The sequence below is a fragment of the Pteronotus mesoamericanus genome, unplaced genomic scaffold (assembly GCF_021234165.1).
Source record: "Pteronotus mesoamericanus isolate MK-2021 breed Mesoamerican mustached bat unplaced genomic scaffold, CSHL_Meso_final contig_166, whole genome shotgun sequence".
NCBI classification, from domain to species: Eukaryota; Metazoa; Chordata; class Mammalia; order Chiroptera; family Mormoopidae; genus Pteronotus; species Pteronotus mesoamericanus.
The window spans coordinates 309,831-325,227 of NW_026555066.1; the positions used below are offsets into that span (position 1 = coordinate 309,831).

Consider the following 15,397-nt stretch of genomic DNA (forward strand, 5'->3'; position numbering starts at 1 on the left):
TACAGTCATATGCTGACCTTCGTAGGCACTCAGGATTCTGAGGCCCACCCCAGAGTTACTGGAACTGAACTTTTATTTTTATAATTTTAAAAAGATGTTATTTATTTTAGACAGAGGGGAAGGCAGGGGAGAGAGAGGGAGAAACATCAATGTGTGGTTGCTGTCTCGCACACGCCCTACTGGGGACCTGACCTGGCCTGCAACCCGGGCATGTGCCCTGCCTGAGAATCGAACCGGCGACCCTTTGGTCCGCAGGCCAGCGCTCAGCATGCTGAGCCACACCGGCCAGGGCTGGAACTGAACTTTAAGAGGGTGGGTTCAGGATGCCCCATGTGTTTCTAGTGTACAGCCAGTTTGGGAACCACACTGTCCCATGACGTAAAGCTGGACTCTGTAGCCAGGCTCTTAGGCTTCAAATCTGGTTCCTGACACTCTCTCCAGCTTCACTTCCCACTGCTCTTCCCCACCTCAGGAAACCTTGCTCTTCAGTATCTCCAAATTGCTTTGCTGTTTCTTGCCATTCCCACTGCCTGGAAATTCCTTCCACTTCCTCAGCTGGTTAATTCCTACCAGTCCGTCAAGACTCAGCTCAGGTCTCACCTCCTAGACTAGACGATGCCTTCCCCGAACCTCTCCCTAAGCTAGCTGCCCTCCTTTTTCTGTGCTCCCATCATAACGCTGATCGCACTGACCCCGAAAGATTAATGGTAGTTGTATGCACTGTCTCCCTGACTAGAAAGTGAGCTCTCCAAGGCAAGATAAAGATTGGACTCATTTTGTGTCCTTGGTGTGAAACACCACGGTTCCCAGAGTGACGTGCCCAGTTAAGAGTAGACACTGTTGTGGAAGTACTCTTCAACAACCTAGAGCAATGCTACAGGGTCCAGAGTATGAGAGACTCAACCCAGTGTTCTCCAAGGAGCCCTAAGGATGTGACTTGGATTCGGCTTCCTCTTGGAAACACCCTGGTGTCTGCTCTCCTCTGGGCACAGCTTCCCTGAGCACGTGTCGCCTTGAGATGATACGAGGCAGTCCACACAAGGGGAAAGCTCTGGGCGAGCCCAGAGAAGATTCAAGTTGAAGTCTAGGCTCTGGCACTGAAACACTCCGATGTTGGACAAGTCATCTCATCTCTCTGATCCTCAGGATTTAAGATCCTTCTAGCATTTGTGATTCCTGTGTTCTGGGGCCTCAGCCCAAGGCATGTCATGTAATCCTTTCCACCCTGCAAGGTAGGGATTATCTAGATCAGTGACTTTCAACCTGTGTGCCACAAGAATTTTTAGAACATGCAATACCTATTTAGTCAGGGGCACCGACCTCTTTTCCCTTAGATTGTCAAATAAAAAAAAAATGACAACAGCCAACACAATAGCCGTCCGGTGTGAATGAATCAAAAAATACCTATTTTTGTCAGATCAGCAAAAAGTATTTTTCATGCCCACAGAATCTTAGTAATTAGTTTATGTGTGCCATGAAACCGGGTGAAAATCTCTGATCCAGATTACCTACACCCTACTGAATGTGATTTCTAGGGGCAGGAACAGAGCAAGGAGCTCCACGTCCTTTGGTTGTGGAAGTGCAGAACTGCTGCTTTTGATTATAATCCCTCCTGTACTACTTTCCAACCTGTGCATTGTGTATGCACCACTTTTTTTTTTTTAAAAGAAGCTTCACAAGTGATTCAAGAGCAAAGCCAAGGTTGACAACCACTCTCCCTGTGGAGAAACCCCAAGACTGAATCGCAGGGCCTGAATGCAAACCCTCACTGTTATCTGGCAGCCGTGTCACTTACCCTTCCCGGGCCTCAGCTTCCCCACCTGTAAATGGAGCTGATAGTAATCTCTACCTTTAAAAGCCTGTGATAATCATTGCCAGCCAAATTGCTTCGAACATATTTCATCTTTCCTACGCTACTGCAAGGTAGTCCTCTATTATCTCCTTTCCTATTGAGGAAACTGAGGCTCGCACAGGTGAAACAGTAGGCTCAGGTTTCCACAGCTGGGATTCGAACCAGGGCAACTCCCAAATTGTGTTCTTCCAGATATGCCAATACTTCCCAAACTATGACACACTGGTGGTATGGGACTTCTTTGATTGAACACAGACAAATTTGATTTGATAGTTATGCCTTTTAATATGCATTAAAAAAACACAAAGCACATAAAGCCTGTGGCTTCATGAATACCGCTACTTAGGATGAAATTGAAGTAGATAATGATGTTAAATCTAAGACAATCTCAAAGAAAAATATTGAGTAAATAGTACAGGAAAACAATTTGGAAGTATCTATTAAAAACAAAAATATAAATAGCCTATGACTCGTTTGATTCAACTTCTAGGAATCAATCATAGGTAAACTCATACACACACACACACACACACACACACACACACACGATACTCCTATGTAGTCTTTTGTAATATCAAAAACAGAAAAGTCTTACTATCACAAGAGAAATGGGTAAAATGTGGTAAGAGTCCTATGACGACACTCTATACAGCAATTACACAGGCTGACCTGAATCTACTAGCAACATGCATAGATTTTAAAAATATTAAGCCAAGAAAGCCAACTGCAGAACATTTCCATATATTGTCTGCATTAAACACAACATTTCCAATGATTTCATACATGTAAGTCTTCAAAGTCTAGACAGATATAAAACAGAAGAGCGGTTAAGGGAAGGGAAATGGTAGTTGCATGAGGCTAGTTTCATTTGTAATAATGTAATTCCTTAAAAAGAGAGTAGATTCATGTATTAAGTAGAACTGACTTAACTTTTCCAAGACAACAATGCAGTTACAGATCAGGACCAGGTGCTGGTCTGACGGTGTATTTGAACACGCACACACTGACCTCATGGCAGCAGTCTGCGCGGCCTCTGCACGGTCCCTGCAGCTAAAGCAGTTAGTTCCCAAAACGAACGTCACTTGTGTTTGGTTGGGGGGGTGGCCCAGGCACCCAGTTAACATACCTGATTGAAACTTTAGGCCCTCCACTTACCAGATAAACATGATCAGTGTTCTGGAACTTTCCTAATAACCAGGGCATTTAGCATCTCCCAGATTTGGAGGCGCCCTTTGTCCCTAACTGGCATCAGAAACCCCCAGGGATCCAGGCATGAGAAAGACTGCACTCTGAGGGTTAAGCACCTAGTGGACTCCAAGCAAGGATAAGGCCTCCAGTGAGAAGGTTGACATCATCAAATCCAATGAGGTAGGTAACATTGTTAGATGAGGAAACAGGCACAGAAAGGTCAAATGACTTGCCCGATGTCAAACTAGTAAGGGATAAAAAACGGGACTAGAACATACAACTGTCTGTCCCCAGAGCCCAGGCTTTGCTCCTAGAGCCCAGGCTCTGTTCCTGGTGCCTGACCATATCCTACTGATTTATCAAGGTCCCGCCCAAATGTGCCGTTCTCCAGGAAGCCTGGAGGTGATCGTCCTCTTCTCAAATTCAAAGTGCCTATACATGATTCACTTAACCACAGGAACTCATGAACCCACTGCATCTCCTCAAGGAGGGATCATGTCTGATTTGGCTCTGCATTCCTATCAGAGAGCCTGACAAATAGAGTGTTCAGTATGTGTTTGATAAATACACAAATAAATGAAAACACAAATGAGTGAATGTAGGAAGTTTCATGTGACTGCCTGACCCCTTCCTATGAGGTCCTGAATACCTTTGCCAAGCTGTGAGGTGCAGTCATACTAAGCTCTCTTAGAGTCAAATTCAACCTAGGCTCCTCCTAAAATAAGTCTGCAGTTTATTATTTTGCAAACACACCCACATGCACACATATAAACACACACATACACACTTACCCACACACACGCAAAATGCAAGAGGTCCCATAGACCCATGATTCTGGGCAATGGAAAGGAAGGTTTGGGAGGCGGGAAGGGGCAGACGGCCTTGTTCAGCTCAGCACTTCCTTCCAGAGGCCAGGATGCTCCCTGGAGCTCAGTTTTTGCTCCAGACCTAACATCACCTCTGTTCCTCTTCGTGCTGGATAGCAGTGCCTAAACGCCATGACTATAGCAAACAGGGACAGGAGGCAGGGGAAGGTTAGGGCACAAATATCCCGAGATTGGGAGGTGGGCAGCTTAAGGATCCAGACAGGGTGGGAGAGCAGAAGTACTACTGCTCATTGGGGTTGGGGTTGGCATCTGGGTACTTGGTGAGGTCAAAGGTCAGGACTTTGCTGATCACACAGTCCCCTTGCTGAAGGAGGAGGGAGAGAAAGAAAAACGAAATTAGGAGGGGTCTAGTGTCCCAGAACTGGGGGCCTCAAAGCCTCCTCCCTACATACCTGCCCAAGGCCCAAGCAATGGTTCTCTTTGGGTCTGAGGGGATGCGCTTGCTCCCAAGGGCCTTCTCTCCCCACCTACCTCTCTGCATGCTCCTCCTTTTCTCTGCTGTGCGGGTGCCTCTGCCTGGCCTTTCTACCTGAACCCAACTGCCATAGCCCTGCCCAGCTGGGCTGGGTAAGCCTCCAGGGCAAAACTCCAATAGGCCCAGATGGCCATTCAGGACTTGAGTCTCTATGCTTTCCCGCCCCCATGCCCCTCCCCTGCGGCCTTCCCTTCCTGCCCTGGGGAGTCAGGCAGGGAGTAGGGCTGGCTTCTGAGCCAGGCCCGCTCTACCTCAGGGTAGACGCCAATGAGGCTCTCAGCCTTGGTGTAGAATTCCTCCTTGAGAGAGATGACGATGGCCTGGAAGTTGCAAGTTGATTGCTCCTTGATGTAATTGGCTACCTGTGGGAAGGGCCACCAACACTTAGCAGCGCTGAAGTTCAAGCACTGCCTTGTGTTTTCTAGTCAGAGCCAGAGGCAGAAGCAGGAGTATAGCGGGTAAAGATACTGAGAAGAGGCCACTGACTAGCACGGTGTGAATGACCCTGGGCCCAACCCCCGCCCAGCAGAGAGCAAGCAGCAGGAACAGCTAGGGCACACTTGGGAGTTGCTCCCCAAAACCCGGCCCGAACAGCAACCAAGGGGCCTCCCTCCCAGGCCCCGCTTTCCCTGTACCCACCTTGCCAATGTTGGTGTTATCCAGGGCAGCATCAATCTCATCCAGGACGAAGAAGGGGGCGGGCTTGTAGCTGGGAGAGAACCAGAAGCTGAGCTGACTGGGATGGGGTGTGGGTGGGGCAGGACAGCCCCTGGGCCCATCACACCTGCCAGCCTCCCCTCCAATTATTCAGAGACTTAGAAATCCCAGGTGGTAATGTTCCCTGAGGCTCTAAAGGCCAGGAGGCCAACTGAACCCTCCTCTGCATCCAGCCCTATGCTCCTGGATCCTGTAGAACCAGAAGACACAGTGCTCTCCAGAGCTTCCAGGCTGGCTGGGGAGACAAAGCTGTCCCAGGCTCTGGCCATGCTGACCCAGCTACCTGGAGGTCTGCCCTCCCCTTCTGTGCCATGCTGCCAGGTCTCCCTGCCTGTACACATGCTGCACCCTCTGCCTGGAATGCCTACTAATCTCTCTGGCCAATTTCTACTCATTCTTTACATTTCCTGCTCAGGTGTTACCTAGCCTACCTTTGAACGCCTTCCCTGGCCACCGACACCCTTCTCCAGATTGGGTTGGTGTCTCTTCTCTGTGCGCCCACAGCACACAGGCTCACCTGCTTACAGTAATTAGCTCACTGTCTGTTTACACGTCTGGCTTCCACTAGACCATGAGCTCCTTCGGGACAGAGACCATGTCTGGCTCATCTATGTCCCTCATCCCCGCACAGAGTCTGGTACAGAGCAGCCGTCAAGAAATACTTGCTAAATGACACTGTACAATCAAGGACTAAGTTGTGGGGGTCAGATTCCAGTACTTAGGAATGTCAAGGTATGCCACAGTGGTCAAAGCAGGCTTCCTCAAGGACCAGGAAAATGAGATATGAAAGGGTGGTAGGTGACAGTCAAGCTAGATTTGCATGGAAAGGGCTGATTAGCCAGCAACCATGTGAGCAAAAGCCTGGTGGTAGGACTGAATACATGCAAGGGCCAGTGAGGACATGCTCAGTGGATGAGGGTGGATGGGGAAGACAGGTCTAGGAAACCAAGGCCAGATATACTGTAGGTAGGGAAACCGGGATGCAATCCGGATTCCACCAGAACACCTTCACCTCTGCAGATCTCTGCATATCCTTGGGCCCCAGAGCCTCCAGTGGCCTCAGTTCGGTCTCTCCGCCAACTGCCATGGAGGGCACAGCCTTACCTATGAATGGCAAAGAGCAGGGCCAGAGCTGCCACTGTTTTCTCTCCCCCTGACAAGTTGTCCATAGGACGGAACCGTTTGCCAGGGGCCACGCAGTTGTAGTTGATGCCGTCCAAATAGGGCTCCTCGGGGTTTTCAGGGCCCAGGAATGCCTAGGGGGAAGGCAGATGGGTGAGGATCTGGGTCTGGGTCTGAATGGGGACGGGGACAGGAAGCCTAGATGGAATGGCAACCGAAGACAGTAGGGGTTGGTTGGGTAAGGGGCTCCAGCCTACCTGGGCACTGCTGTTGCGCGACAGGGCCTTATATATCTCATCAATGTTGGTGGCCACAGATTCAAAACAAGCATTGAAGCGGTCAAAGCGCTCCTTCTTGATCTGTTCAAATGCCTGCTTGGCCTTCTTGGCTCGCTTTCGGGCCGCCTCAAACTCTGCCACAAGGGAAAGACAGGTGACTCCTCAGTGCCCGGGCCCTGCCAAGGCTGAGGAACAAGCTCTTTCTGACAAGGATGACCTGCAAATGACAATCCACAGAGCACGGATATCCCGCAGAGGGAGAGATGAATGCCTGGGGAGAGTCTCAGGAAGGCAGTCGCTCAACCAGCTGTATCCAGCGGGCTGGCCAACATAGTTCAAAGGAAGAAACACAGCCTTGGAGCCACATAAACGGATTCTCCCCTGGGCTCTACCACCAACCAGCTGTGTAACCTGGACAGGTGATTCACTCTCTCTGAACCTCAGCAGTTTTCTGCTCTATAAAACAGATGTGAGGCCCTCACTGGTATGACTCAGTGGGTTGGGCACTGTTCCGCAAACTGAAAAGTTGCTGGTTTGATTCCCAGGCAGGGCACATGCCTGGGTTGCGGATTTGGTCACTGGTTGGGGCGTGTGTGAGAGGCAACTGATCGATGTTTCTCTCTCACATAGCTGTTTCTCTCCCTCTCTTTCTCCCTTCCCCTCTCTCTAAAAAATAAATAAAAATCTTGGGGGAAAAAACCCCAACAAACAGGTGTGATAACCCCTACTGTTTAGGCCTCTTGGGCATTTCAAGTAAGAAAGCATGTAAAAATGGGAGCTACTGGGGTGCAGCTCCCTTGCCATGCCTCCAGCCTCCTGTCTTCATCTTAGGTCCAAGTAAAAGGGGGAAATCCTACCATCTGAGGTCTCCTGGAACTTGTCTCGGACACTTTCCAGCTTCTCCATGGCCTTCATGTTGGGGGCAGCAATCCGCTGCAGCACACTCTGCTGCTCATTCAGCTTCTGCTGCAGCGTGTTCATCTCCTGCTTGATTTCCTCCTCAGCCTGGGCATCCTGTAAACCGCAGGCCCAACAACATCAAGAAGGGCCAGGTCCCTGAGCCCCGGCCCCAGAGATGCTTGAGTGCATGGAGACCTGCTCCTGAGGAAAAGACAGGCTCTTTGGTTCCTCCCATAGTAACCATTCCCACCATCCCTGGAAATTTTAGGCTGAGGCTGCTTTCTCATCTCCAGCCCTTCCCCCAAGTCCTGTCAACTTCTCCATCTCGCAAGAGGAGCAGCTGGTGGTGCCCCTCTCTGGCTCTCAGCCCAGGCCATGAGCCAGCACCACCTCAGGGTGACCTGGAGGCTGCCACACAGGCTGGTCTGTACTCCACAATAAATAAGGCAACCCGTGTTTCCTGCCTTGATCATTGCATCTGAGCAAATTCCACTTGAGTCTGGCTTTAGGTTTTATGGATAAGTGCCTTTCTGCCACTTTTAGTGAATAAATATTTACTGAATGCCTTCCAAATGCCAGGCACAGGGGCCCTCAGATCCTGTGAGCCATGGTTCCTGTGCTCACAGAGCTTGAGGACTAACAGAGAAGTGCATATATAAGTAAAAAATGAGAACACTGTACGGTGATACCAAAACTACATTAAACAGACATGTTGGGTCAGCACACAAGAAAATCACCTAACTGTGACTCTGGGGCTGTATATATGTATTTTAGAAAAGCCTTTCTGAAGATCTCTATATACTGGTGTGAAGTGGTCTGTAGGATATAAGTGAAATATGAAAGGGACATAACACAATGCTATCTTTTATCTGAAAGAAGGAATATGACTATATTTGCATACAAATATATTTGTATTTTGAAAGTACAACAGCAAAAAAAGGATAATCCAAAAACTAATTAAAATAGTTGCACATAGAGGAAGAGAGGTGATGGGGACAGGAAAGGAAGCTAAACTTCTCCTGTACCTTGTACTATATACTTTTGGTTTTAGGACTATATGAAGACTACATAATTATAAAGCAAAATTAAATCAAAATGTGAAAAACACTGGGTTAAAAAAATTGGGAACAAGATATGCACAAGATGCTAAAGAATCACCCTAAGATTATTCACTATTTACAAAAGTGAAAGTGTATGTTTAGTGTTGAGAAATCCGGCAACTGATACCTTAACTGAGGACCAAACTTAGCATCATAAACATGAGACATCCTGACATTATATGCCTCCTGACATAATATAATACAAAGCACAAAGCATCACCAATGAAATGCTCTTGCCATAAAGTTACTTAACCCACATCCATCAAGCCTCTGGAGTAAATCAAACTTCCAACTTACAGGAAGAGTAAGTTCAGCAACAATGAATACAAAGCAACATGTCCATAGCGTATCCATAACATATCCATTCCTCATGATAACACAGAGGAAAAAAAAAAAAAGACAACACATAGACTCTTTAAAAGATCAATGTTATGAAAAAAAGTGAGGGGAATGCTCTACATTAAAAGAAACTAAAGAGACAGAACCACCAAAAGCAGTATGTGATCGGATCATAGTTATGCAAGAGAAACATCAATCAGTTGCCTCTCGCACACCCCAACTGGGGACCTGGCCCACAACCCAGGCATGTGCCTTGACCAGGAAATGAACCTGTGACCTTTCAGTTTGCAGGCTGGCACTCAATCCACTGAGCCACACCAGCCAGAGTGAACATGGGTAAGTTCCTGAATATGAAATTAGGTGTAATATGGAATTGTGGTTATGGAGGAGAATCTCTTATTCTCAGCATGTTGAAGTATTGAGAGTTAAGTCTGCAACTTCCTTCATACAGGTCGGCAAAGACAAAACAAAAAAATGTGTAGTACAGAGGGAGGGAATCAAGATGAGAGTGAAAGCTCACTGAAAAAATATTCATTGGTGAATTTAAGGTGAAATGCATATGGATATTCACTATACTATTCTTTCAATTTTTCTATAGGTTTGAACATTTTCAAAACTGAAGTTGGGAAAAACAAAATGTTAAAAAAGAACAATCCCTTAAAAACTGAAAACTAAATGAAGAAACCTGACTATACATTGAGTTGGTTAAAACTCAGAATTTTTGCAAATTACTTGAAAACACAGAAACACAACTGTACATGCCCAATGAGCTATTAGCTTAGCAACAAAGAACCTCAAGGAAATCTTAAACAGCATTCAATAATTAAATTGTTACTAACAGTATCTTATTGTGATTTCCAAACTGTTACAGGCAAGGATAAAATACGTTACATATTAGTGTTGCAAGATTTTTAGCAAGAATAAGTGGAGACTCAAACATTAAATCAATTAAGTTGAACTTTGAGAATTACAATTTAAACTGGAAGTATAAATACAAACCCATGACATATTTTCCTTCAAAATAAAAAAATGCATTTCGTAGCCCAGTCTACCAAAAAGTTCTAGAAGCACCAAGCAACCCAGCAGTCATGAGCAAGCACTCCAGTGTCCAGATGGAAGTCACTAAATGATACGCACGTCCTACTAAAAGAAGTCAGAGCTTCTCAGAGAAATGGCTAACTCCAAGTCTGGGGGTAGGAAATGTAGAGGATGAGCCTGGAAGTACCAGGAAGCAGGGAAGATATCAAAGACTACAAGAGTTGTGTCAAAACGACTCAGAAGCCAACATGAATGACTTCCCACTGGCCAAAGATGTGACACCTTCATCAATAAGAATAACAACCACCACAGACCACAGCACACCAAATGTATTTAAACCCATTAAGTTCATAATGATAAGAAAACAATGCAGTGGACAAATCTTGAGAATGCCATAGAGACAACTCATTATTTTATAAAATGGTAATAAAGGGAAAGAATCAAGCTTATATATCCTGCCTTTCCAATACAAACTGTACCTCAGGATAATCAAAAAGCTGATGAGGGGAAATCTCTCTTTACAGTATTACAGCTAATAAACAAAGAAGAAATTATCTCTTTTACAGATACATTCTGAAATATCTACAAACAAAATGACATGATGTCCAGCATTTATTTTTAAATGACCTGGGGGTGAGAGAGAAGGAACAAAAGGGATCTGTGGGGCTGCGCGTGAAACAAGGTTGGCCATGTGCTGACAGCTACTGAACCTGGCCGTGGCAACACAAGAGCGCGTCGCATCATTTTACTTGTACGTATGGAATTTTCCCCTTAAAAAAAGTCTAAAATAAGGACAAAAAACCAAAATTCGACTTGAAGTGGCTCCCACTGGCCAAGGATGGGACGATTTGCATATCCAAAAGGAAAATGACTCCAACAGGCTGAAACAGATAAAAACATATTTAAATACTTGTATTTATAGTGTACAAATTAAAAACCTCATCGGTCACCTTTAAAGGCTACAATGGCAACCAACTCATTCTAAGAGCTGGTAAATAAAGGAAAAGAATTAAGTATTTATCCTACATTTTCTATACTAGCTGCATTTCAAGGGAACCAAACAGTTGATGTGAGAAAGTTCTTTTTAGACATCCAAGTAATAAGTGAAGGAGGGATTAAAGAATTAGAAAATTACCATTTTGAAAGCCCAAGGGATCTAGGCAAAGATCATGAAGAGCTGCTAACACCGACTAGTGAAAGGCCAACAGGGAGCTTCATAAAAATTGATAGGGCTTACAACACCTGAACCTAGTGATCATGACTGTTTGTTTTTTTCCAAACATACACAAAAAAATGCAGAGAATAGAATGAACTCCCATGTCCCTATTACCAGCGTCAATAATTATTAATTTATGGCAAATACTCTGCCATCTATACCCAATTCCTTTCTATATTCAATTATCTTAAAACAAATCTCAGACATATCATTTCATCTATAAATACTTCAATATATAGCTCTAAAACAGGGTTTCTGAGTCTCAGCATTACTGACATTTTGGGCCAGATGAATTGTTTCTGTGGCGGTTATACTATGCACTGTTGGATGTGTAGCAGCACCTCCAGATGCCAGTAGTAACCTCTGTTCCAGCTCTGACAAGTGGGTGTGACGAGTATCTCCAGACACTACCGGATGTCCCCTAGGAATGCAAAATCCACCCCACCCCACCCCCATTTTGAACCACTGTTGTAAAAGGGCGATTTAAAATAAAACCCAATACCATTAACTCACCTAAAAATATTAACAGCAATTCCTGAACATCATAAATTATCTAGTCTGTGTTCAAATTGTCCTGATTGTTTTATAAAAAAAAATTTCTTTCTGGGTTTTCAAAGCAAGTTCCAAATAAGGTACACACGTTGCAACTGGCTGGTATGTGTCTTAAACCTCATTTAACCTCTTAAGTTCCCCTTCCTCTCTTTTCTGCAATGGATTCTAAGGAGGGCCACATATTCCAATTGGTTGATGTCTCCTATTATCGTCTATAAAAGTCCTCCCTCTGTATTTGTTTTCTTTCTTCCCATTTATTTATGGAAGAGAACAGATCTTTTGTCCTTTAGCTTCCCAGCCTGGATTTAGCTGAACGCATCCCTGAGCTTTTATTTAACATGTTCCTCTGGCACCAGTGTTTCTTATAATTTGTGGATATAAAAGCTCGATCAGATCTTTGAGTTTTTGACAAGTGTATTTCATAAGCAATGCTGAACACTGATTAATCTTGTTACAAAGACAGGACTGACATTCAGTGTCCACTGATGAGGTGCATAAGAAATTCACAAGTACACAGCATTGACTACGATATATTCTTGTCAAAAATTAAAAATGAACCTGAATCAAATCAAACCCTAGATTTAACTACCAGTTTACAGGAAATATAGGGAGAGAAGAACATGTTAAATAACATCATGAGACATAATCTGCCAAATTCGGAATGTAGAAAATTGTGCAGGTCCAATGACCCAGTTTCTTCCATAAATAGGCAGAAAAAAATACAAATGGGTAAGAAAATGTTATAGACTAGAAGAGACCAATTCTAACATATGGACCTCACTTGAATCCGGACTTAAACACAGAAACTGTGCAAAAACAACAACAACAACAACAACAAAAAACCCCCCACGATATTTATGGGACATTCATGGAAATCTAAACATTTACTAAGTATTAGACCATTACAGACTTGCTGGTAAAATTATATTTGGTTACATTTTTAAAATAGTCCTTCTGTGAATGGAATAATACCTGGAATTTGATTTAAATAAAACAGGCCAGTGGGGACAGGGAAGGGTATAAAAAACAAGATTGACCATATGTTGCTAATTGCTGAAGCAAGGTGATGGGTATCTGGAGGTTCATTATAGCATTCTCTATACTTCTGTGTCTATTTGAAAATTTCCGTAATAAAAAGCTAAAAAAAATTCAGGTCCCCCTGGCTATAATGATGGATTGGAAAGCATCAGAAACTATTCAGGAGACTCCTGCAATATCTATATGAGAGGTGAAAAGTGGTCTCTAGTAGTAAGAACAGAAAAAAAGAGAATTCAATAGATATTTAGGAGATGAAATGGATAGGGCTTGGTAATTCACTGAATAGGCAAAGTGAGAGAGGGAATCAAGGATGAGGCTCAGATTTCTGGTTTGAACCTGTGGCTGGCTCTGAGAAGGGGCAGATTTGGGGAGGATGGCTGGGGTTTGAGGTACCTAACATGGGTGGGACCTATGCGTAAAGATGGCAGCTGAAGGCAGGGGAGTGAAAGAAACATCCACAATGAGAGATAGCCAAGTGAGAAGGGAAGAGTGCCTGGGGCAGAACACTAAGGAACCCCCAGGGTCTATCTGTTCAGGAGCCCATTCTTTCTGTGTGAATCAGGCCTAAGACAGGTACAAGCATGGAAGGGTAAGACGAGCAGCAGGCAGGGACAGGTGCAACTGAGGGCAGGGGAGGAAGATGTGCAGGTATCTGTGTGTGCATCCAGGGGGAGACCCTGGATCATAACTTGACCCTCCCTCTCTTGCCAGCTTGCCCTTCTTTCTGGTCCTGGTCTCCAGAGGGCCGCCATATGAGCTGACCCTCTCCCTGGACAGCTGGGAAGATGTCCACTCCGCCTCCCTGCAAAAGCCGATCCTCACCTTCAGATCCTCACACAGGTCACCGTAGTCGATCTCGATGAGGGCCTCTCGTGCATAGATACTGGAAGTTCGCTGGGAACCACTCACTGAATCCTCCCCCTGGGAGCTACCCTGCAATGGCAACAGGGAGTGGAATGAAGAAGACTGGCAATGAGAGGGCCCCTCTAGAAGAGGCTGGGGGCTCCTCTGCAGCCTTCAATGACTAAGAAAGCACATGGCAGCAAGACAACAGCTTTGAGGACCTATCACTGCCTAAGGGTGTGATCCTGGGCAAGTTCCCGCTGGCGGATCCAAGTTCTCTCATCTGTAACATGGTGCAATGCCTGCTGGGCAGAGCTGTGGTTCGGATTAGAAGTAATCATGACATACAATACCAGGAGGCCTGGTGCATTTCTGGTGTTCAAAATATTTTGCTGAATTAAACTGAAATGCTATTTTGGAAGAGGGGAGGCAGAAAGACATGTGGGGCTGATATACATGTCCAGGTAGAAGACAAGACCTAAACAAAACCTCCTCTCAGTAAACATTCCCACCTCTTGATACCAATCTCCGCTTCCAGTGGATAAAATGCCTTGGCTCCTCTATCAGCTAGTGTCCCTCCCTTTCCTTTCACTACGCGTCATCACCTCTGCACTGCTGATGTCCCCTACCCAACCCTCTCCTGGCCAACCTCCCTCACTGCAGCTAAACTATCATCCCTCAGGTCCTCCAGCTTCCGTCTTCCTTTCCTTTTGGCTAATGTCCCTCAGTTCCGACCCTACCAATATCACCTGCTGGAGCTTACCTAGCTCAAGTCCGAAGGTTAGTGAATGATTTCATCTCCTCCTCACCTACCTCCCTCACCACCTACTGACATACAGCCCTATCCCCAGTGCAACTTCCCTCTCACACCAGGCTGCTGCCTTTCGCCTCATCCTGCCGTCCCTCTTCATGTTCCCTCACCACCCTTACCCACCATCCTCGCTCGCTCCCTGCCCTCCCTGGTTAATATTGCTCATAGCCTACTCTCAACACCAGCCATGTACTCACCTCTTCCTGACTAATATCATCCATGGTGCCCTTAGACAGTGGCAACTTGATGTCCTGCATCTTGCAGGCCTGTAGCAGGTTGTGGCGGTCACTGCGCTTCTGTTCAAGCTTGGTCTCAATGGCTGTCACTTCCTTCTGTAAATGGGTCATTTCCCTGAGAAGATCCAAGGAGATACGTAAGACGCAAATCCAGCAGGCTGGCTGCTCTACCTAATTGCCCCAACCCCAGGCCTGAACCCACTCACTTGTTGGCGCCCCCCAGTTTCTTACGAATCTCCTCCATCTCGTGATTCTTGTCGTTCACCTCTGACTTCTTGGCCAGGTGCTGATTCTTCAGATCTTGTAGCTGAGCCATGGTTTCATCTATGATCTTCATGTGTCTTTGCTCCTCCTGGTCCCAACAGGGGGAACAGGACAAGAAGTGAAGGCTTTCCTTATTTCACCTTAGGGTCTTTCCCCTTTGCCCCCACCCTTTCCACCAGCTTATTGGAGCCTCTCTTCTATGAGTTCTACTTTCACAACCCCCATCACCCCTCAAGCTTCTTTCATCTTCTAAATTATCTGGTTGCCCCCATTTTGCCAGCTGCCTACTGTAGAAAAGTTCAAAGTACAGAAAAAGTATTAAACAGGGGGGACAAAAAAAATCACTCATAATCCCACCAGCTAAAGACAACCAATCAATATTTTAGCCCATTTCCTCCCAGCATTACTTATAGACAGCTGTACATAGCTGAGATTAGATTATAATTAAAATTTGATATTCAGACTTAATGTTATACTTGAGCATCTTTTCCACGTCAAGACTACTGTTATCTATATAATGCCATTAATTTTTTTAAAACCC

The 15,397-nt window shown here is 45.5% G+C and overlaps 1 protein-coding gene across 1 annotated transcript in view; it reads right to left on the reverse strand.

Moving 5' to 3' along the window:
* Window positions 1–2,112: 2,112 nt before the first annotated feature.
* Window positions 2,113–15,397, reverse strand: part of SMC1A (structural maintenance of chromosomes 1A) — a 29,481-nt gene continuing 16,196 nt past the window's right edge. Inside the window, exons 17-25 of the mRNA XM_054565715.1 lie at window positions 14,799–14,944; window positions 14,554–14,707; window positions 13,525–13,635; window positions 7,377–7,533; window positions 6,499–6,653; window positions 6,224–6,375; window positions 5,042–5,111; window positions 4,654–4,764; window positions 2,113–4,231 (exon numbers count right to left, since the gene is read on the reverse strand). Coding sequence (XP_054421690.1) covers window positions 4,148–4,231; window positions 4,654–4,764; window positions 5,042–5,111; window positions 6,224–6,375; window positions 6,499–6,653; window positions 7,377–7,533; window positions 13,525–13,635; window positions 14,554–14,707; window positions 14,799–14,944 — 1,140 coding nt within the window. The 3' untranslated portion in view covers window positions 2,113–4,147. The remainder of the gene's footprint in view (window positions 4,232–4,653; window positions 4,765–5,041; window positions 5,112–6,223; window positions 6,376–6,498; window positions 6,654–7,376; window positions 7,534–13,524; window positions 13,636–14,553; window positions 14,708–14,798; window positions 14,945–15,397) is intronic.